We start from the raw sequence: 23623 nt of genomic DNA, 5'->3' as shown, positions 1-23623 counted from the left end.
TAGACAAGGACACCCAGGTCCCTTTGTACATCTGCACTTTCAAATCTCTTACAATTTAAGAAATACTCTGCAAAGTGGATAACCTCATATTTTTCCACATTATATTCCATCTGCTATATTCTTGCCCATTCACTAAGTCTGTCCAGGTCCCCTTGAAGCCACTTTGCATCTTCCTCACAACACACATTCCCACCTAGTTTTGTGTCATCTGTGAACTTGGAAATATTACATTTGGTCCCCACATCCAAATCATTGATATATATTGTTAACAGCTGGGGCCCAAGCACTGATCCCAGCAGTACCCCACTAGTCACAACCTGCCAACACGAGAATGATCCGTTTATTCCTACTCTCTGCTTTCTGCCTGTTAACCAATCCTTAATCCATGCCAGTATATTACTTCCCATCCCATGTGCTTTAATTTTGCTAACCAACCTCTTCTGGGGGACTTTATCAAAAGCCTTCTGAAAATGCAACTATACCACATCCAAGTATACCACGCCCTGTATCAATTCTGTTAGTAACATCCTCAAAAAACTCCAACAAGTTCATCAAACATGATTTCCCATTCATAAATTCATGTTGACTATGCCCAATCATAGATCATTATTATCCAATTGTCCATTTATCACATCCTTTAGAATAGATTCTAGCATTTTCCCAACGACTAATGTAAGGCTAACAGGTCTGTCATTCCCTGTTTACCCTCTCCCTCCCATCTTAAATAGTGGGGTGACATTTGTGACCTTCCAATCTGCAGGAACTGCTCCAGAGTCTATAGAATTTTGGAAGATGATCACCAATGCATCCACTATCTCCATAGCTACCTCTTTCAACACTCTGGGATATCAGGTCCTGGGGACTTATCAACCTTCAGCTCCATTAATTTCTCCAATACAACCTTCTTACTAATACTAATTTACTTCAATTCCTCATTCCCCCTAGTCCCTTGGATCTCTAATTCTGGGAGATTTCTTGTATCTTCCTCGGTGAAGACAGACACAAAGTAATCATTTCGCTTCTCTGCCATTTCTCTATTCCCCATTATAAATTCTCCTGACTGTGCCTGTAATGGACCCACATTTGTCTTAACCAAACGTTTCTTTTTTATGTACCTATAGAAACTTTTGCAGTCCATGTTTATATTTTTTGCTAGCTTACATTCATATTCTATTCACGCTTTCTTTATCAGTTTCTTCACCCTCCTTTGCTGTATTCTAAAATCCTCCCAATCCTCAGGTTTACGACTATTTCTGGCAACTTTATAGGCCTTTTCTTTTAATCTTATACAATCCTCAACTTCCTTTGTTATCCATGGTTGACTGCCTTTACTTTTGGGGTTTTTGTGCCTTGAAGGAATGTATAGCTGCTGTAAACTATGTATATTTCTTTAAAGACTATCCATTGCCTACATACTGTCAGATCTTTTAACGTATTTCCCCAATCCGCCTCAGCCAATTTGCTCCTCATACCTTCATAATTACCTTTGTTCAAATTTAACAAACTGGCTTCAGATTGTACTACCTCACATTCAAACATAAAATTCTATCATATTATGGTCACTCATCCCTAAAGGTTCTTTTACAAGAAGATTATTAATTAGCCCTTTCTCATTACATAAAACTAGATCTAAAATAGCCTATTCTCTACTCGGTTCCTCAACATACTGCTCTAGAAAACCATCCCTAACACATTCCAGAAACTCGTCCTCTACAGTATTAGTGCTCATTAGGTTTACCCAGTCTATATGCAGATTGAAATCACCGATGATTGCTGTATTCCCCCTGCCACATGCTTCTCTAATCTCCTGATTAATACCATGCCTCACACTACCACTACTGTTTAGTGGCCTATAAACAACTCCTACCAATGTTTGCTGCTCATTGCTGTTCTTAGCTCCACCCAAACAGATTCCACATTTTGTTCTTCTGATCTGAGATCTCCCTTACTAATTTACTGATCCTATCCCTTATTATCAGTGCAACACCACCTCCTTTTCCTTTTTGCCTGTCCTTCCAAAATGTCAAATACCTTTGAATATTCAATTCCCAGTCTTGGTCACCCTGCAGCCACATTTCCATTATGGCAATACCTATTTACCTCTATTTGTGCCTTTAAACCATCTACCTTGTTGCTAATGCTGCATGCATTCAGTTAGTGTGCCCCTAACCTTGTCTTCTTGACATTCTGCATTCTAAGCCTAGTTGATGATCGCATTTGTTTTGCCTGCCTTCTAATGTCACTTGCTACTTTTCTGTCTCCTGTTACCAGCTTTACTTCCTTCCAATTTGAGCTACCCCTCAGGTTCCCATCCCCTGACAATAGAGGAGGCCGCATCGTGGGCAGTGAATGGAGTATATTAAATTGAAAGAAGTACAAGTAAATCACTGTTTGATCTTGAGGGAGTGTTTGTGGCCTTGGACAGTGAGAAAGGAGGAGTTAAAAGACAGGTATTACATCTCCTGTGTTTGCACAGGAAGGGAAGTCGGTGTTGGATGTGATAGAGGTTTGAACCAGCGTGTTGCGGAGGGAACAGTCCCACCAGAATGCTGAAAGGGGAGGGCAAGATGTGTCTGGTGGTGGCATCACACTGGAGGTGGGGGAAATGATGGAGGATGACGTGTTGAATATGGAAGCTGGTGAGATGGAAGGTGAGGACAAGGGGATCCCTATACTGCTTCTGGGAGATGGGGAAGGGGTGAGAGCTAAAGCACGGAAAATGGAACACAAAGGAGGAAGCTGGGGGAGTGCGTTAACAAACCCTGGGGCAATGTGGGCTTCACACACACCGAGTGCAGTCCCATGCCCCAATATAAAACAGGGAACATTATTTGATTTACAAACATCCAGTGTAGGTCTCACACCCTGAATAAGATCCTTCCAGTTCCCATGTTTCTACTGAGTGGGGTGGCAGCTGTGGGACTTCTCCCGGAGACAAGCCCGGGTTAATGGTTGGAATCTTTTTCAGAGGAAATGTGAAACAGGGAGCCTGCGCAGTCATCGTGGATCAGGAAGCAGGAGGAGAGAATGTTGTGAATTTCTATCCTGGACTGACAGTGATGACTTTTATAAACTACTTTTTCAGTGGGTTAGAAGGGGAGGATTTACACACAGCAAACTCAAACCAACCATCACATCAAGATCTGACAGAGTCACACAATACAGCTTCAGTTAATTAGATTGATTGGAGAAGTTGGGACTGTTTTCCTTGGAGAAGAGAAGGTTGACAGGAATTTGATAGAAGTATTCAAAATCATGAGGGGTCTGGACTGAATAGACAGAGAGAAACTTCCCATTGGTGGAAGGATTGAGAACCAGAGGACACAGAATGAAGGTAATTAGCAAAAGACACAATGGTGACATGAGGAAAAACGTCTTCACTAGGTGGGTGGTTAGGATCTGGAATGCACTGCCTGAGTGTGGTGGAGGCAGGTTCAATTGAGGCTTTCAAGAGGGATTTGATTATTATCTGAAAAGGAAGAATGTTCAGGGCTACAGGGAGAAGGTGGAGGAGTGGCAGTGGGTGAATTGCTCCTTCAGTGAGCCAGCACAGATACGATGGGCTGAATGGCCTCCTGTGCTGGAACCATTCCATGATTCTATGTCAGTGATGCTTTTGTAAACTACAGCTATCGGGAAAGAATTGAACAGGGTGGAGCTTTTTTTCTTTAGAAAAGGGAAGACTTAGGGGTGATGTGATAGAGGTCTTTAAAATTATGAATGGGTTGGACAGGGTAGCTGTGGAGACAATGTTTTCTGTTGTGGGAGAATCCAAACTTAGGGCCAATAAATACAAGGTAGTTAGAAATCCAGAGGAGATATTTCTTTACTCAGGGTGGGTAGAATGTGGAACTCGATACCACAGCAAGTGGTTGAGGCAAATGGCTTAGATATTTTCAAACGGAAATGAGACAAGTCCGTGAGAGCAATAAAAAGACGTGCTGAAAGGCTGAGATGAGGTAGACAGAATGGGAGGAGATGCATGAGCGGTATAAACACCAGCACAGACTAGCTGGACTGAATGGCTTGTTTGTGTATTGTATATTCTAATTAATCCTCTGTAAACTCCAGTTATAGGGTATTAGAAAGGGAGGATTTGCAGACGGGAAGTTCAAAACAAACCTCACGTCAAGACCTGACAGTCGCTCAATTCATCAGGACCAAAATATCATCAGCCTTTGAATATGGAAGGAGAAACGTCTGTCTGCTCTCTCTGTGGGAAAAGATTTCAAACATCAATGTGACTGGAAAGCACCGAGACACACACATTCAAGTGAGAGTGTTCCAGTGCACTGACTGTGGAAAGAGCTTGAATCAGTTACACTGCCTGAAAAAACATCACACCATTCACAACGGGGAGAAACTGCAAACCTTCTGTGTGTGGGCAAGGCTTCAACTGATTGTCCAACCTGGAGAGACACAAGGACATCCGAATCATGGAGAAACCATGGAAATGTGGGGACTGTGGGATGGGATTTAATTACCCATCCAAGCTGGAAACTCATCGGCGCATTCACACTGGGGAGAGGCCATTCACCTGTTCCTTGTGTGGGAAAGGATTCACTGAGTTATCCAAGCTCCATGTACATGTGCAAGTTCACACTGGGGAAAAGCCGTTCACCTGCTCCATCTGTGGAAGGGATTCGCTCAGTTATCCACCCTGCTGACACACCAGCGAGTTCACACTGATAAGCGACCTTTTAAATGTTTTGAGTGTGAGAAGAGCTTTAAAAGCACAAGTGAGGTACTGACACACCAACGCATTCACACTGCAGAGAGGCCGTTCACCTGCTCTGTGTGTGGGAAGGGATTCACTCAGTCATGCACCTTGCAGAAACACCAGCGAGTTCACACTGGGGAGAGGCCGTTCACCTGCTCCATCTGTGGGAAGGGATTCGCTCAGTTATCCATCCTGCTGACACACCAGCGAGTTCACACTGATAGATCTTTTAAATGTTTGGTGTGAGAGAGCTTTAAAAGCACAAGTGAAGTACTGACACACCAACACATTCACACTGCAGAGAGGCCGTTCACCTGCTCTGTGTGTGGGAAAGGATTCACTCACTCATCAACTCTGCAGAAACACCAGCTAATTCACACTGGGGAGAGGCCATTCACTTGCTCTGTGTGCGCGAAGGGATTCAGTCGTTTGTCCAACCTTCAGGCACACCAGCGAGTTCACACTGGGGAGAGACCATTCACCTGCTCTGTGTGTGGGAAGGGATTCACTCAGTCACAACACCTGCTGAGACACCAGCGAGTTCACATTTGACTGCAGTGGTTGGATTCTACTGTGAATCACATCCTTTGTTTCTGCTGCTGTTACTAACCCCTATCACTGGGCTAGAGTTTAATATTCTGCATCGCTGTCAAATAAATCAGTTTTGGTGGAATCACAGAACATGTTGTGTTCTATATTACTGCAGGATAGGAGGAGACTAATTGACATCGTGTTAGTAACTGCTCCATTTTTGGCCTTTTCTCCTTTCTAACACTAGATTATTTCAGTTCTCATACCTTCGGTTACTCTCATGGATAAGTCCCAGCTCCTCTTCCCTCCAGAGTGCCTGTCCTCACCTTGGGATCCAGGGAAGGTATCAGTAACGCACCCAGGATCACTAAACACAAAACCCAGTCTGTTAATCACTTTCAGCTACCAGACTCAGTTTGTGTCCCACAGCATCTCTCTCACCTTTGATGTGTGACTAGATCATCACACCTGCAAACCTGGTTTAAATTTAAATCCACTCAAGAAATATATTTAACAGGAGCCTGCAGACTGAGGAGACTCGGTTAAGCTGTCAGTCTGCTGCTGTACTGCTCTGTATTTTGCCTGCAATGGAGAATAACTGAACCTTTGTCCCAGTGTAACCTTTGCTGTTCTGAAATGTGGGTGTAGATTAATGAGCCTCACATCCTTGCTCATGTCTTCGGCAATTGTGTAGAAAGGGGATGTGTAAAGAGATGGTCTTTGTTCAGAGATGTGAAACAAGGAAACAGTATCTGTGTGTGATAGTGACACCGCCTTGTGTGCTCACAGTCAGAGCAATGCACAGATATCATTGTGGTTATGGTTTGATCAGGGGCTGATCACCAATGCAGTGAACAAGTTAAATATAAATATCGCCAGTGTAGCTGCAGCTCGTTCGGTCAGACCTGTGGCGAAGAGAGCTCTGAATCCACTGTATTATCTCTGTTCTCTGGATCGGGTAACTATACTCTGTCTGTATTAGTGCAGTGCTGTTAATAAAGTCAGTAAAAGACAATCTGTTGTTGTGCTTGACTGAAACCACAAGACTCAATATTTAGAGTCAACAAAATGAACAAGGAAACACATCACGTAGAAACATAGAAAATAGGAGCAGGAGTAGGCCAATCGGCCCTTCGAGCCTGCTCCACCATTCATTATGATCATGGCTGATCATCCAACTCAGTAGCCTGCTCCCCCTTCCACCTCCCCCCCCCCTACCCTTTGATCCCTTTAGACCCAAGAGCTATATCTAACTCCTTGAAAACATACAATGTTTTGGCCTCAACTGCTTTCTGTGGTAACAAATTCCACAGGCTCACTACTCTCTGGGTGAAGAAATTTCTCCTCATCTCAGTCGTGAAAGTTTACTCCGTATCCTTAGACTATGACCCCTGGTTCTGGACTCCCCCACCATCGGGAACATCCTTTCTGCATCTACCCTGTCAAGTCCTGTTAAAATTTTCTAGGTTTCTATGAGATTTCCCCCCTCACTCTTCTGAACTCCAGCGAATATAATCCTAACCTACTCAATCTCTCCTCTTACGTCAGTCCCGCCATCCCAGGAATCAGTCTGGTAAACCTTCGCTGCACTCCCTCTATAGCAAGAACATCCTTCCTCAGATAAGGAGACCAAAACTGCACACAATATTCCAGGTGTGGCCTCACCAAGGCCCTGTATAATTGCAGCAAGACATCCCTGCTCCTGTACTCGAATCCTCTCGCTACGAAGGTCAACATACCATTTGCCTTTTTTGCCGCCTGTTGCACCTGCATGCTTACCTTCAGCGACTGGTGTACGAGAACACCCAGGTCTCGCTGCATATTCCCCTCTCTCAGTTTATAGCCGTTCAGATAATAATCTGCCTTCCTGTTTTTGCTACCAAAGTGGATAACTACCCAAAGTGGGCCATGCATTAGCCCACTCACTCAACTTGTCCAAATCACCCTGAAGCCTCTCTGCATCCTCCTCACAACTCACCCACCCATCCAGTTTTGTCTCATCACAGCCTAATACTCCAGCTCGATATTCACGGATGAAAGTCTGTTATCTAACACCTTGAGTGGACAGAATAGAGAAAGATCCCAACTGTAAGGAACCCTTGAATCATTTGTAAATATCTTTCAAATGCTGACAGGTTCCAACTGTCAGTTTCCATTACATTGAAATCAAAGGAAGATGAGGGAGCAGTTATGCTGGAACTGTATAAAACACTAGTTAGACCACAGCGAGAGTACTGGGTACAGTTCTGGTCACTGGATAAGTATGTGATCGCACTAGAGCAGAAACAGATAGATTCAAATGATGTTGCCAGGACTTTAGAAATATAGTTATGAGGAAAGATTGGATAGGCTGGGGTTGTTTTGAGAGTGGTTATGTTTAATAAACGGGGGCATAAATTTCAATTAATTGGTGGAAGGATTAGAGGCGAGTTGAGGAATTTTTTCACCCAAAGGGTGATGGGGGTCTGGAACTGGAAGAGTGGTAGAGGCAGAAACCCTCAGCACATTTAAAAAAACACTTGGATATTCACTTGAGGCTGTAACCTATGGGGCTATGAGGCAAGAGTGGAAAGTGGGATGAGATTGAATAATTCTTTTTCACTGGCACAGATAGAATGGGCTGAATGGCCTCCTTCTGTGCAACAAATTTCTATGATTCTGTGATGACAAGTGGTCCTTGTATTTTATCCAAGACAATGGATGAGTCAGCTGATGAGTCAGTACTCCTCCGTGTTGAACAGCACTTGGAGGAAGCACTGAGGGTGGCAATGGCGCAGAATGTACTCTGGGTGGGGGACTTCAACGTCCACCACCAAGAGTGGCTCGGTAGCACCACTACTGACCGGCCTGGCCGAGTCCTAAAGGACATAGCCGCTAGACTGGGTATGCTGCAGGTGGTGAAGGAACCAACAAGAGGGAAAAACATACTTGACCTCGTCCTCACCAATCTGCCTGCTGCAGATGCATCTGTCCATGACAGTATTGGTAGGAGTGACCACCGCACAGTCCTTGTGGAGACAAAGTCCCGCCTTCACATTGAGGATACCATCCATCGTGTTGTGTGGCACGACCACCGTGCTAAATGGGAGAGATTTCGAACAGATCTAGCAATGCAAAACTGGGCATCCATGAGGTGCTGTGGGCCATCAGCAGCAGCAGAATTGTACCCAATCACAACCTCATGGCCCAGCATATCCACCACTCACCATTACCATCAAGCCAGGAGACAAACCCTGGTTCAATGAAGAGTGCAGGAGAGTATGCCAGGAGCAGCACCAGGCATACTTCAAAATGAGGTGTCAACCTGATGAAGCTACAACACAGGACTATCTGCATACCAAACTGCATAAGCAGCACGCGATAGACAAAGCTGAGCGATCCCATAACCAATGGATCAGATCTAAGCTCTGCAGTCCTGCCATATCCAGTCATGAATGGTGGTGGACAATTAAACAACTAACTGGAGGAGGTGGCTCCACAAATATCCCCATCCTCAATGATGGGGGAGCCCAGCACATCAGTGCGAAAGATAAGGCAGAAACTTTGCAACAATCTTCAGCCAGAAGTGCCGAGTTGATGATCCATCTCGGCCTCCTCCTGAAGTCCCCAGCATCACAGATGCCAGACTTAAGCCAATTCGATTCACTCTGCGTGATATCAAGAAATGACTGAAGGCACTGGATACTGCAAAAGCTATGGGCCCTGACAATATTCCGGCAATAGTACTTAAGACCTGTGCTCCAAAACTTGCCGCGCCTCTAGCCAAGCTGTTCCAGTACAGCTACAACACTGACATCTACCCTGCAATGTGGGAAATTGCCCAGGTATGTCCTGTACACAAAAAGCAGGACAAGTCCAACCCGACCAATTACCACCCCATCAAGTCTACTCTAGATCATCAGTAAAGTGATGGAAGGTGTCATCAACAGTGCCATCAAGTGGCACTTGCTTGGCAATAACCTGCTCAGTAATGCTCAGTTTGGGTTCTGCCAGGGCCACTCAGATCCTGACCTCATTACAGCCTTGGTTGAAACATGGACAAAAGAGCCGAACTGAAGAGGTGAGGTGAGAGTGACTGCCCTTGACATCAAGGCAGCATTTGACAGTGTATGGCATCAAGTAGCCCTAGCAAAACTGAAGTCAATGGGAATTAGGGGGAAAACTCTCCGCTGGTTGGAGTCATATCGAGCGCAAAGGAAGATGGTTGTGGCTGTTGGAGGTCAATCATCTCAGCTCCAGGACGTCACTGCAGGAGTTCCTCAGGGTAGTGTCCTAGGCCCAACCATCTTCAGCTGCTTCATGAATACCCTTCCTTCAATCATAAGGTCAGAAGTGGGGATGTTCACTGATGATTGCACAATGTTCAGCACCATTCGCGACTCCTCGGATACTGAAGCAGTCCATGTAGAAATGCAGCAAGACCTGGACAACATCCAGGGCTGATAAGTGGCAAGTAACATTCAGGCCACACAAGTGCCAGACAATGACCATCTCTAACAAGAGAGAATCTAACCATCTCCCCTTGACATTAAATGGCATTACCATCGCTGAATCCCCCACTATCAACATCCTAGGGGCTACCATTGACCAGAAACTGAACTGGAGTAGCCATATAAATACCATAGCTACAAGAGCAGGTCAGAGGCTAGGAATTCTGCGGCATGTAATTCATCTCCCGACTCCCCAAAGTTTGTCCACCACCTACAAAGCACAAGTTAGGAGTGTGATGGAATACTCTCCACTTGCCTGGATGGGTGCAGCTCCAACAACACTCAAGACAATCGACACCATCCATGACAAAGCAGTCCGCTTGATTGACACCCCATCCACAAACATTCAATCCCTCAACCACCGATGCACAGTGGCAGCAGTGTGTACCATCTACAAGATGCACCACGGCAATGCACCAAGGCTCCTTAGACAGCACCTTCCAAACCCGTGACCTCTACCAACTAGAAGGACAAGGGCAGCAAATACATGGGAACACCACCACCTACAAGTTCCTCTCCAAGTCACACACAATCCTGACTTGGAACTATATCACCGTTCCTTTACTGTCTCTGGGTCAAAATCCTGGAACTCCCTTCCTAACAGCACTGTTGAAATACCTACCTCCCAAGGACTGCAGCGGTTCAAGAAGGCAGCTCACCACCACCTTCTCAAGGGCAATTAGGGATGGGCAATAAATGCTGGCCTGGCCAGTGACGCCTACATCCCATGAAAGATTTTTTTTTAAATCAGCAGGTTTCCTTGTCCATGTTTGACCTGAAGTCATGAGCCTTCTTGGGGTCTGGAGTCAATGTTGCGGACTCCCAGGGTAATTCCCTCCCTCTGCTGGGTCTGTCCTGCCGGTGGGACAGGACATACCCGGGGATGGTGATGGCGGTGTCTGGGACATTGTCTGTAAGGTAAGATTCCGTGAGTATGACTGTGTCAGGTTGCTGCTTGACTAGTCTGTGGGACAGCTGTCTGCTTTACTTTCAGTCAGGAACAGATCACGGTTTTACACCAATCTCTGATTTGACTTCTAGATAGAAATTGTCCCGTTGGGCAGACGCAGCATGGGTTCATGAAGGGCAGGTTATGCTTGACAAATCTTTTGGAATTCTATGATGACATTACGAGCAAGGTGGACAATGGGGACCCAGTGGATGTGGTGTACCTAGATTTCCAAAAGGCCTTTGACAAGGTGCCGTGCAAGAGGCTGCTGCATAAGATAAGGATGCATAGCGTTAGGGGTAAAGTATTAGCATGGATAGAGGATTGGTTGACTAACAGGAAGCAGAGAGTGGGGATAAATGAGTGCTATTCTGGTTGGCAATCAGTCACTAGTGGTGTGCCTCAGGGATCGGTGTTGGGACCGCAATTATTTACAATTTATATAGATGATTTGGAGTTGGGGACCACGTGTAGGGTGTCAAAGTTTGCAGATGACACTAAGATGAGTGGCAGAGCAAAGTGTGCAGGTGACTGTGAAACTTTGCAGAGGAACATAGATACATTGAGTGAGTGGGCAAAGGTCTGGCAGATGGAATACAATGTTAATAAATGTGAAGTCATTCATTTCAGTAGGAGTAACAGTAAAAAGGATTATTACTTGAATGGTAAAAAGTTGCAGCATGCTGCTATGCAGAGGGACCGAGGTGTCCTTGTGCATGAATCGCAGAAGGTTGGTCTGCAGGTACAGCAAGTAATTAGGAAGGCAAATGGAATTTTGTCCTTCATTGCTAAAGGGATTGAGTTTAAAAGCAGAGAGGTTATGTTGCAGCTGTATAAGGTACTGGTGAGGCCGCACCTGGAGTACTGTGTGCAATTTTGGTCTCCTTACTTGAGAAAGGATATACTGGCACTGGAGAGGGTGCAGAGGAGGTTCACTAGGTTGATTCCGGAGTTGAGGGGGTTGGCTTATGAGGAGAGACTGAGTAGATTGGGATTATATTCATTGGAGTTCAGAAGAATGAGGGGGGGATCTTATAGAAACATATAAAATCATGAAGGGAATAGATAAGATACAAGTAGAGAGGATGTTTCCACTGGCAGGTGAAGCTAGGACAAGAGGGCATAGCCTCAAGATTAGAGGGAGCAGATTTAGGACTGAATTAAGAAGGAACTTCTTCACCCAGAGGGTTGTTAATCTATGGAATTCCTTGCCCAGTGAAGTAGTTGACGCTTCTTCAGTAAACGTCTTTAAAGCTAAGTTAGATATCTTTTTGAACAATAAAGGAATTAAGGGATACGGTGGGAGCGCGGGTAAGTGGATCTGAGTCCACGAAAAGATCAGCCATGATCTTATTGAATGGCGGAGCAGGCTCGAGGGGCCGGATGGCCTACTCCTGCTCCTAGTTCTTATGATCTTTTGACAGCACGTTTCCAGCATTCACTGTTGTTCTTCCTGACTCTGAGCACAGTTGTAAGGAAGCCTTCCATTCTGTGCCCAGGAGCTCTGAACCATGGAAGAGAGCAGCTGGGACACATTTCTTACAGGCCTCAGGATTAACCCGCACGGGGACTTTGTTGTCAGTGAAAAGAGACAAGAAAGACCAAAGTGCCGTTTGTCCCTCTCAGTGTGATCCTGAAGGACTGTGTCCAGGCTGAAGTTCTGTTCCTGCCGTTCGATCCTCCCCCCAGATTGTCCTTTCTGAGCTCCAGCCAGGTGATGTTAAACACTCAGGTGGGAAACACAAAAATCTACAACAATGTATTTAAAACAAAGCTGATTTATTTCACATTTATTGGGAATATTAAACTCCAGCCTAGTTATTGGGGTTATTAACATTAGCAGAAACAAACTCCCAGGTTCATTCTGACAGTTGTTCACTCCTGGATCTGATTATCAGCAATAACAGCAGAATCCAACTCTTGCTGTCGCATGTGAATGTGCCTGTGTTTCAGCAGATTGTTTGACTGAGTGAATCCCTTCCCACACACAGAGCAAGTGAACGGCCTCTCCCCAGTGTGACTGCGTTGGTGTGCCAGCAGATTCCACTTGCTTTTAAATCTCTTCTCACAGTCAGCACATTTAAAAGGTCTCTGATCAGTGTGAACAAGTTGGTGTGTTGTGAGGTTGGATGACTGAGTGAATCCCTTCCCACACACAGAGCAGGTGAACGGTCTCTCCCCTGTGTGAATTCGCTGGTGTGTCTGTAGGTCAGAGGAATGAGAGAATCTTTGCTCACACTCAGTGCAGGTGAACGGCCTCTCCCCAGTGTGAACGCGCTGGTGCCTCAGAAGGTGGGATGGCTGAGTGAATCCCTTCCCACACACAAAGCAGGTGAACGGCCTCTCCCCGGTGTGAGTGCTTTGGTGTCTCTGTAGATCCTTCTTACTTTTAAAGCCCTTGTCGCAGTCAGAACATTTAAACGGTCTGTTATCAGAATGAACCCGCTGGTGTGACAGGAGGTTTGATAAAACATTAAATCGTTTCTCACATTCAAGGCAGGTGAATGGCCTCTCTCCAGTATGAATTCGCTGGTGTGTCTGGAGACTGCATGACTGAGTGAATCCCTTCCCACACACAGAACAGGTGAACGGCCTCTCCCCAGTGTGACTGCGTTGATGAGTTTCTAGCTGGTATGGGTAATTGTATCCTTTCCCACAGTCTCCACATTTCCATGGTTTCTCCGTGGGCAGGGTGTCCTTGTGTCTCTCCAGGTTGGATGATCAGTTGAAGCCTTGTCCACACACAGAACACGTGTACAGTTTCTCCCCGTTGTGAATGGGGTGATGTTTTTTCAGTCTGTGTAACTTGTTAAAGCTCTTTCCACAGTCAGTGCACTGGAACACTCTCACTCGGGTGTGTGTGTCTCGGTGCTTTTCCAGTCACACTTATGTTTGAAATCTTTTCCCACAGACAGAACAGACAAACATTTTTCCTTCCACAGTTGAAGATCGATGATATTCAGGTCCTGATGAACTGAGTAACTCTGTCAGATCTGATGTGATGTTTCGTTTTAGTCTGCAAATTGTCTTCTTCTAATACCCTGTAAAAAGAGTTTACAAAAGTCATCACTGTAAGTACAGGATCGAAATTCAGAACAGAAACATTTTTTCCTCTCTCGTTTCCCCCATAGCTTTAAATCCCCATCCCACACACTCTCCATCTTCCCTGGGCTGAAATCCAAACCCTTCGCACCATCTACAATAAGTCTACCCTTGATCGACTTTTCTCCCTCTCTTGAAGGTGCTGACTGTGTCTGGGTTCAGTTCAACACTCACGGGTTCCCTTCTCTCTCCTCCCCTGAAGGTGCTGTGTCTGGGTTCAGTTCTACATTCACGGGTTCCCTTCTCTCTCCTCCCCTGAAGGTGCTGACTCTGTCTGGGTGTATGTGCTCTCTCTCTCTCTCCTTCAACACTCTGGCCACTGTAATATCTCCCCGTTTTGATGATGGTCGCTCCCTGACCAGTTTCCATTTGCAGATACTCCCTGACCAGTCCCCATTTCTCCCCCATTTAGAGACGCTCCCTGACCAGTCCCCATTTCCCCTCCATTTAGAGACGCTCCCTGCCTCTCTGATTTTGCAACAGTCTCTGCTCTTTGTTGAGATTCGGACCGGAGGAAAGCGGTGGAAGTCGCGGTTGGGGGTTGATCTTGTTGTTTGTTGTAATCTCGCAGTTTAGATTGGCTCCTGGCTCCGCACTCGATGTGTCTGCAGCCTGCGAGCCCCGGGCTTTATTAACCCGGCTCCTTCTCACCTGGAGTCCCAGCCTCAGCCACTGCCGCCGCGCATGCTCAGCTTACACCGTTCGCGTAACTGATTGACGGGAGCTCCGGACCAGTGGGAAGAGCAGGGGCGGGTCTGGAGGACCGAACAGGTTGTGAGTCCTCCAACCATTCGGAAGGAGCGACGGGCAGTTTGCGTACCACCCCATGGGCGGATCCCATAACAGGGCCTTCAGCCCTACCCCCTTCTCCTATTGATCAGAACCTGCCGTCAATCACCCGGGCATTGTGCGTTATCAGGTGAGAAGTTGCTGGCGGGAGCGGGATTTACAAATACCGAGTGCAGCCCCAGGCCCGAATATTCAACAATGAGCATTATCCACGCTCACTATCCATCGCTTCCATTGCTCTCCGGCTTCAACCTGAACCAAAGGCCCGAGATAGAGTGGCCTCTGCGCATGCGTGATACCCTGGTCACCCCGCGACAGATAGAGCGGCGTTTGAGGCGCACGGGATTGTGGGTGTTTCAGCAGCCATTAGAGACTGATTCTCAGTGAATATTTGTGTGAATCTGGGGAAGTCACGATGAGATGCTACTACCAGAGGAATTGTAAAAGAAGAAAGACCAAGTTCCATCTCTTAGCATCCGTACAATGTGATAATGGTGTTGTTGGCTAATCTACTCTTTATCAATAAAGCTAGGACATCCTGTCTCAAAACACATCCCACCCTGTTCATACTGAGAATCCCAGGGTGGAGAGCTGGGACATCCTGTCTCAAAACACATCCCACCTGTTCATACTGAGAATCCCAGGGTGGAGAGCTAGGACATCCTGTCTCAAAACACATCCCACCCTGTTCATACTGAGAATCCCAGAGTGGAGAGCTGGTACATCCTGTCTCAAAACACAGTGTTTGATGGGACAGTGTAGAGGGAGCTTTACTCTATATCTAACCCGTACTGTACTTGCCCTGGCAGCATTTGATGGTGCAGTGTAGAGGGAGATTTACACTGTATTTGATCTGTGTTGTACCTGCCCTGAGTGTTTTCCACATCAGAAAAGTTCCTTTGAACATTCTGAGTGATGGAAAATCTTTAAAAGCTCAAAGTCCATACTCGCTCAATGAACAATTTTGCATCAATGTTGCTTTTTCCCATTGTTTTGCAGCTTGTTCCCTTGGATTGGATCTTTATTTGTTCCCTTTGGTTTGGTTTCAGCTTCTCTGCTCGACCCACCAATTGAAACACTTTGTCGGATCTGCCCCTAGGAATTAACAGTTTCCTCCCTCGTCTCCCACACTGCAGCATCTCTCCTCCTCTTTACCACCTTATCCCTCATACCTGCCACCTTGGCCATGTCCCATACTCTGGCCCTTGGCCCTTCCCCTGGGATTCTCAGTATGAACAGGGTGGGATGCGTTTAGAGACAGGATGTCCCAGCTCTCCACCCTGGGATTCTCAGTATGAACAGGGTGGGATGTGTTTTGAGACAGGATGTCCCAGCTCTCCACCCTGGGATTCTCAGTATGAACAGGGTGGGATGTGTTTTGAGACAGGATGTCCCAGCTCTCCATCCTGGGATTCTCAGTATGAACAGGGTGGGATGTGTTTTGAGACAGGATGTCCCAGCTCTCCATCCTGGGATTCTCAGTATGAACAGGGTGGATGTGTTTTGAGACAGGATGTCCCAGCTCTCCACCCTGGGATTCTCAGTATGAACAGGGTGGATGTGTTTTGAGACAGGATGTCCCAGCTCCCCAGATTTAAAGGGACGAAGTGAGGAGCAGCTGGGCTGATTGGAGATGCTTTATGACATCACTGCAGTGCCCAGTAACCAATCTCCCTGAGCCCTGCTCATTATGGGCTGGAAGTGTTTGATCCTGCAGTGTAGAGGGAGCATTAGTCTATATGTAAACTGTTTTTTCTTTTATTTTCTCTTTTCTTTTTTTTTAAAGGGTTAGTCAGGGCCCCAGTTGACTGCCTAACCGGTGCTGTACCTGCCCTCGGAGTGTTTGATGGGGACAGTGTAGAGGGAGCTTTACTCCGTTTCTAACCCATGCTCTACCTGCCCTGGGAGTGTTTGATGGGACAGTGTAGAGGGAGCTTTACTCTATATCTAACCCGTACTGTACTTGCCCTGGCAGCATTTGATGGTGCAGTGTAAAGGGAGATTTACACTGTATTTGATCTGTGTTGTACCTGCCCTGGGTGTTTTCCACATCAGAAAATGTCCTTTGAACATTCTGTGTGGGAAAATCTTTAAAAGTTCAAAGCAGCTGATGCATGATCAGTGCATTCTCCGAGTGGAGAGAGGCTGTTTAATATACTGTGTGTGGGAAGAAATTAACCCCAATTGTTGAGATACCACTGAGTTCACCTGTGACTGCAGGACTTGCTGTTATTAATCACATTCGGGACTGGAGCATAGCAGAGGGACCTTGAACTTGGGTTTCTGTGTGAATTTTTCATTAATTTCATCTCAATAGGATCAAAGACAATTATTTTCTAATCACTGAATGGGTCTTTCGATGATGAAGCTGTTACCCAGCATTCCCCACTGAAGTGAATGTGCCCAAAGGAAGTTACGTTAAACTTATACAGAACATTGGTCGCCTCAAGTGGAGCATTGCGTTCAGTTCTGGATGCCGTACTTTTGGAAAGATGTGAAGACAATTGAGAGAGTACAGAAAAGAATCACACGAATGGTTCCAGGGATGAGGAATTTCAGTTATGAAGATAGATTGGAGAAGTTAGGACTATCTTCCTTGGAGAAAAGAAGGTTGAGAGGTGCTTTGATAGAGGTATTCAAAATCATGAGGGGTGTGGATAGAGTAGATAGAGAGAAACTGTTCCCACTCATGAAATGATTGAGAACAAGAGGGCACAGATTTAAAGTAATTGGTAAAAGAAGAAAAAGCGACATGAAGAAAAACATTTTCACGCAGCGAGTGGTTAAGGTCTGGAATGTGCTGTCTGAGAGTGTGGTGCAGGCAGGTTCAATCGAGGCATTCAAAAGGGAATTAGACTGTTATTGGATAAGGAAGAATGTGCAGGGTTATGGGGAAAAGGCACTAAGTGAATTGCTCTTTTGGAGAGCTGGTGCAGACATGATGGGCCAAATGACCTCCTTCTGCATTGTAACAATTCTGTGATTCTGTGAGATTCAGGGGAATGGTTCCAGGATGAGAAACTTCAGTTACGTAGATAGATTGGAGAAGAGAAGGTTGGGTGGAGATTTGATAGAAGTAGTCAAAAGCAAGAGGGGTGTAGACAGAGTAGATCGGGAAAAAACTGTTCCCATTGGTGGAAGAATCGAGTACAAAAGGGCACAGATTTAAGGTGATTGGCAAAAGGTGCAATGGGGACATGAGGAAAAACTTTTTCATGCAGCAAGTGGTTAGGATCTGGAATGCACTGGCTGAGAGTGTGGTGGAGGTAGATTTAATTGAGGCATTCAAGAGGGAATTGGTTTACAATCTGAAAAGGAAGAATGTGCAGGACTACAGGGAGAAGGCAGGGAATGGTACTAGGTAAATTGATCCTTCAGAGAGCCAGTGCACACATGACAGGCTGAATGGCCTCCTTCAGTGCCGTAATATTTCTGTGATTCTGGGTCATGTATTTTTAGTTATCCTGGTGTCTGACACTCACTTCAATAAAACAGGGAATTCCTGGAAACATGCTGCAGGTCCTTCTTTATCTGGAGATCAAATGTCAGTTGTATAATTGTCCCAGCAGTTAACAGGATCCTGTAAACTCCTCCATCTGATATTTTAATGCAGACTTTAACCAATTTACTTTAAATGGGTTTACTTTAAGTAAATTAACACCTATCTTAAATTGGTGGAATTATAGAAAGATAGTTTATGGCACTGAAAGACTCAGGGCTGTCTTTGCAGAATATCCATCACAGTCATTTCCTGGGCTGAACCATTCTGTGAAATTCACACGAAGGGCCCAGTGCGCAGGCGCGGGGATGGACATTATCTGGAGCATGCGCAGTATCACTTTGATCAGAACAGGACGAATGCTGGATGCGCTTTAGCAGTGGGTGAGAGTCGCCGGGGCGCAGGGCAAGAATGGAGTCGGCGGGTGGCAGGGAGGCTTCAGAAATATTTGGTGTAGACCGCAAGCCCCGAATAAGAACTTCGAGGTCTCGTGTTTGCAGCTCCGGGGTTTTCCCGGGAACAGGTCCAGATATCGGCCGCCATCTTGGTTGAGAGACGGACAGAGCGCATGCGCGGCCATCTTGGTGACGACACAGAGAGTGGGCGCGACTTCCGCCTCCCAGTCACCAGGAGCGAAAATCATTGACTCATTGATTTGATTCTCACTCTGCACACAGGGGCTGGAGAACTGAACCCAGTCAGAGTAGAGGGAGGGAGAAAACTGGCAGTGGAGGAAAGAAATGGTGTAATAGGTTTGGATTTCAGCACAGGGAGGAGGCAGAGTGTGTGGGATGGGGATTTACAGCTTTGGGGGAACAAGAGAGGAAGAAATGTTGCGTAGAAACTAGAATTGTCTGTTCTGAATTTCTATCCTGTACTGACTGTGATGACTTTTGTAAACTCCTTTTACAGGGTGTTAGAAGGGGAGGATTTGCAGACAGGAAAGTCAAACCAAAGATCAGTGGTGAGAAAACATACACGTGTTCTCTGTGTGGCCAAGGCTTCAACTGATCATCCAACCTGGAGAGTCACACGGACACCTGCATCATGGAGAAACCATGGAAGTGTGGGGATTGTGGGAAGCGATTCAATTACCCGTCCGAGCTGGAAATACATCGACGCAGTCACACTGGGGAGAGGCCGTTCACCTGCTCAGTGTGTGAGAAGGGATTCACTCAGTCATCCGACCTGCTGAAACACCAGCGAGTTCACACAGGGGAGAGGCCGTTCACCTGCTCCGTCTGTGAGAAGGGATTCATTGATTCATCCCACCTGCGGGCGCACCAGCGAATTCACACAGGAGAGAGGCCGTTCACCTGCTCTGTGTGTGGGAAGGGATATAGTCAATTGTCTGACCTTCTAGCACACCAGCGAGTTCACACTGGGGAGAGGCCATTCTCCTGTTCTGCGTGTAGGCAGGGATTTAAGCGATTGTCCAACCTTCTGACACACCAGCGAGTTCATACGGGGGAGAGGCCATTCACCTGCTCTGTGTGTGAGAAGGGATTCATTGATTCATCCAACCTGCGGTCACACCAGCGGGTTCACACTGGAGAGAGACCGTTCACCTGCTCCATTTGTGGACAGGGATTTAAGCGATCTTCCAACCTTCTGACACATCAGCAAGTTCACACTGGGGAAAGGCCATTTTCCTGCTCTGTTTGTGGGCAGGGATTTAAGCGATCATCCAACCTTCTGACACACCAGCAAGTTCATGCTGGGGAGAGGCCGTTCACCTGCTCTGTGTGTGGGAAGGGATTCATTAATTCGTCCCTCCTGCTGAGACACCAACGCATTCACACCAGGGAGAGGCCGTTCACCTGCTCTGTGTGTGGGCAGGGATTTAATCAGTCGTCCAACCTTCTGACACACCAGCGAGTTCACACTGGGGAGAGACCATTCACCTGCTCCGTGTGTGGGAAGGGATTTAATCAGTCATCCAACCTTCTGACACACCAGCGAGTTCACACTGGGGAGAGGCCGTTCACCTGCTCCGTGTGTGGGAAAGGATTCACTCGGTCATCCCACCTGATGAGACATCAGCGAGTTCACAAGTGACTGCAAGTGTTGGATTCTGCTGTTATTGTTGCTGTTAATCACATTCAGGACTGAACCATGTTCATTCTGATAGTCGGGGTTCGTTTTGTTGATAATTAATTGATCAGCCTGGACCTAATTGAACGGCGGAGCAGGCTCGATGGGCCTGTACTTTCTCCCCAGACTTCCGCCACTCTCTAACTCTGCTCAAGTGCTGGTTTTCTGTTGCACTGCCTTCTCCCCAGTTCCCCCATGACTTTCCATTCATCAGCTGTGTTTGAGTCCAAGTTTATTCGGGACACTGGAACAGGAGTCGTCCATTTAGTCCCTCGAGCCTGTTCTGCCATTCAATGAGATCATGGCTGATCTGCAACCTAACTCCGTGTACCCAGATATTATTTTATTACCAGCTTCCCCAGTCTGTTGTAATGTGATTTTAAAAACAACTGTCATCTACATTGCACTTTTAAGGTAGGAAAGTGTCCCAAAGTGCATCTCAGAAGCTTAAACTGACAAGTCAGCCAAAAATTGATACTGAGCTAAAGAATGGGATATTAGCAGGGCTGACTAAAAGCTTGGTGAAAGACGTAGGTTTTTAGGAGGGTCTCAAAGGAGGAGAGATGTGGACTGTCAGAGAGATATAGGGAGGGAATTCCAGAGCTTAGGTCCAATGACTGAAGGCACAGCCAATGGGACAGAGAGAGTGAGGGATGTGTAAGAGGCTAGAGTTGGAGGAATGCAGAGTTCTCTGAGGGTTGTACGGCTGGAGGAGGTTACAGATATAGGGAGGGGTGAGGCCTTGAAGGGATTTGAACCCGAGATGAGAATTTTAAACTGAAGGCATTGGTGGACCTGGAGCCATTGTAGGTCAGTGAGCACAGTAGTGATGGAGGAGTGGGACTTTGTGATGGTTGGGGTAAAAGGCAGCAGAGATTGGATGAGCTCAAGTTTAAGCAGGGTGGAGGTCAGTCAGAGAGCATTAGAATAGACAAGCAGGCTGATAACACAGAAGCACTGGAGGGGTCAAGAGAGGTGGTGGTGAGTTAGAGATGGGTGTCATCAGTGTACATGTGGAACCTGATGTCATGTCTTTGGATGATGGCACCAAGGGGGCAGCAGATAGATGAGGGATAGAAGGGGCCATCGATAGATCCTTGGGAAACTCCAAAGGTAACTGGGTGAAAAGAGAAGCCATTGCTAGAGATTCTTTGGCTATGATTGGATAGGTCTGAGTGGAGCCGAGAGGTCAGTCCCACTCAGCTTGTAGTAAAAATCATATTTAACAATTAGCTTGTAGTCCAGTTATTTGTCATACTCACGTAATCAAATTATATTAATCGATTAACCTAATATGTTCTTAATTGTAATCAATGTTGGACATGTGACTGCATCACTATCTGTGAAGATGTAGCTGCATTCTTATCTGACAGGTGAAACATACCACAGAGTTATACGGCACAGAAACAGCCCCTTCGGCCCATCATGTCCGTGCCGGCCATCAAGCACCTATCTATTTGAATCCCATTTTCCTGCACTTGGCCCGTAGCCTTGTCTGCTATGGCATTTCAAGTGCTCATCTCAATACTTCTTAAATGTTGTGAGGGTTCCTGCCTCTACGACCCCTTCAGGCCATGTGGAACACATGGTCTAGGCCTACGCGTAAAACTGCAGTTTGTGGTTTAATCACAGAGTTATTGCTGTGAAGACAGTCAAGATTGAATGGTCCAGTGTCTGCAGCTGTATCCGGACACAAACTCCCTAACCATTAAAACTTATCATCTATACCTGAAATATAAAACAACTGTCAGAGCCTTCTGTGTTTTAAATTAGTTCTTTCCATAAGGCATTCACTTGTTAATTGCACAGTAATGCCTTAAAAAGCAGTCATTTTCTTTCCAATTATAGAACAGCCCTATGTATTACTTTAATTCTGTAAGTTTAAGAATTAAGTTCTGTAATTAGTTTTGTAGTTATGTAGTCTTTTTCCTTTTGCTCTTGTTACTTATGAGTGTATCCTGCTGTATTTTGTAAGTGTAGCTTGCTCCCTGATCTCTGCACACTGATTGTCTTTATACGCTGGTTTCATACATGTTATGTGTAGATTTTATGTATGAAGTAGTTTTGTAATATCTGTATTAATCTTGAGACTGTGTAATGTGTCATTGTATTCTTTTGTTACGTTATTCACTTTTAATTAACTCATACCAATCACTGGCAGGTCCCTTTAAAATCCCACACTCCTGATACAGCCCTTTCAACCATAACAATGGTAAAAGCCCTGTTTTAATGAGAATTCTATACGAGCTGCAATATTGTTACCGATACGTCAATTAAACACTGAGGACGATGAGCCTCAAAGTAATGAATGACTCCCGACACCACACTGCTTTCTTATCTCAGATAAATGGACATGGAGACTTTATAATGAGGCACCAAATTATCTTCAAAGAAAGCCATTAAATTTAATGAAAGGACCAAAAATGCTGTCATGTGGGGTACTGTTGTGCAGGTGACTGACACTTGAGGGAACCAATCAGGAAGTGACATATACAGGTGACTGCCACTCGAAAAAAGAACAATCAGAGGCTGATCATGCACTGCCTGAACCAATCAGAGGCTGATCATGCACTGCCTGAACCAATCAGAGGCTGATCATGCACTGCCTGAACCAATCAGAGGCTGATCATGCACTGCCTGAACCAATCAGAAGCTGATCATGCACTGCCTGAACCAATCAGAAGCTGATCATGTACTGCCTGAACCATTCAGAGGCTGGGAACACCATTGATCATGAGCATAGGCAGTGCAGCCGAAAGGGTAAAAAAGACTCGCTGGCAGCAACACAGTGCAGAGTGTGAAGTTGGAGACTGCATACCTGGTGATAGAGAGAGGATACCATGTGTCGACTTGCACCCGAGGCTGAATCAGGAGGCAAGACCGGCATTGAGCCAGTAAATATCACTGCCTAACTTTTGATAAGTATTACTTTTGTTAATAAATCTTTTCTCATATTACACCAGATTACCTCATTACCTGCATTTTCTCAAAAGGAGAAATTAATATTTATTGGGTAAAGACTGACAGAGTTACAGTTAATAAGACCCAGAACTCTTACAGAAGGCATCTCAGTTATCCTGCCTCACTGAACATCAACTTGTTCACAGTGATCAGAGACCTATTACATGTCCTGACTGTGAGAAGGACGTTAAAAAAGGATCTGCTGAAACACCAATGAATTCATACTAGGGAGAGGAAATTGGCCATTGTAAATTGCCCCTAGTGTAAGTAGGTGGTAGGGAATTTGGGATTACAGCAGGGTTAGTATAAATGGGTGGTTGTTGGTCGGCACAGACTTGGTGGGCCAAAGGGCCTGTTTCAGTGTTGTATCTCTGAATAAATAAATAAAGTGTCGGAAGGGATTCACTCAGTCATCCCACCCAACGAAACACCAGCGAGTTCACAAGTGACAGCAGGGGTTGGATTCTGCTGTTATTGCTGCTGTTAAT

General features: G+C 45.9%; 1 protein-coding gene across 1 annotated transcript in view; it reads left to right on the top strand.

Moving 5' to 3' along the window:
- The window catches only part of LOC137348617 (uncharacterized), an 86269-nt gene that overhangs the window by 55833 nt on the left and 6813 nt on the right, over positions 1-23623 (top strand). Inside the window, exons 22-29 of the mRNA XM_068013896.1 lie at positions 2272-2338; positions 4072-4198; positions 4416-4583; positions 4640-4960; positions 5024-5256; positions 12115-12301; positions 14364-14498; positions 19092-23068. Of these exons, the coding sequence (XP_067869997.1) occupies positions 2272-2338; positions 4072-4198; positions 4416-4583; positions 4640-4960; positions 5024-5256; positions 12115-12301; positions 14364-14498; positions 19092-20138 (2285 nt within the window). The 3' untranslated portion in view covers positions 20139-23068. The remainder of the gene's footprint in view (positions 1-2271; positions 2339-4071; positions 4199-4415; positions 4584-4639; positions 4961-5023; positions 5257-12114; positions 12302-14363; positions 14499-19091; positions 23069-23623) is intronic.

This window comes from Heterodontus francisci, chromosome 34 (genome assembly GCF_036365525.1).
Source record: "Heterodontus francisci isolate sHetFra1 chromosome 34, sHetFra1.hap1, whole genome shotgun sequence".
NCBI lineage: Eukaryota > Metazoa > Chordata > Chondrichthyes > Heterodontiformes > Heterodontidae > Heterodontus > Heterodontus francisci.
The sequence above is the reverse complement of the archived record's forward strand: the minus strand, read 5'-3'. Positions and strand labels throughout refer to the sequence as shown.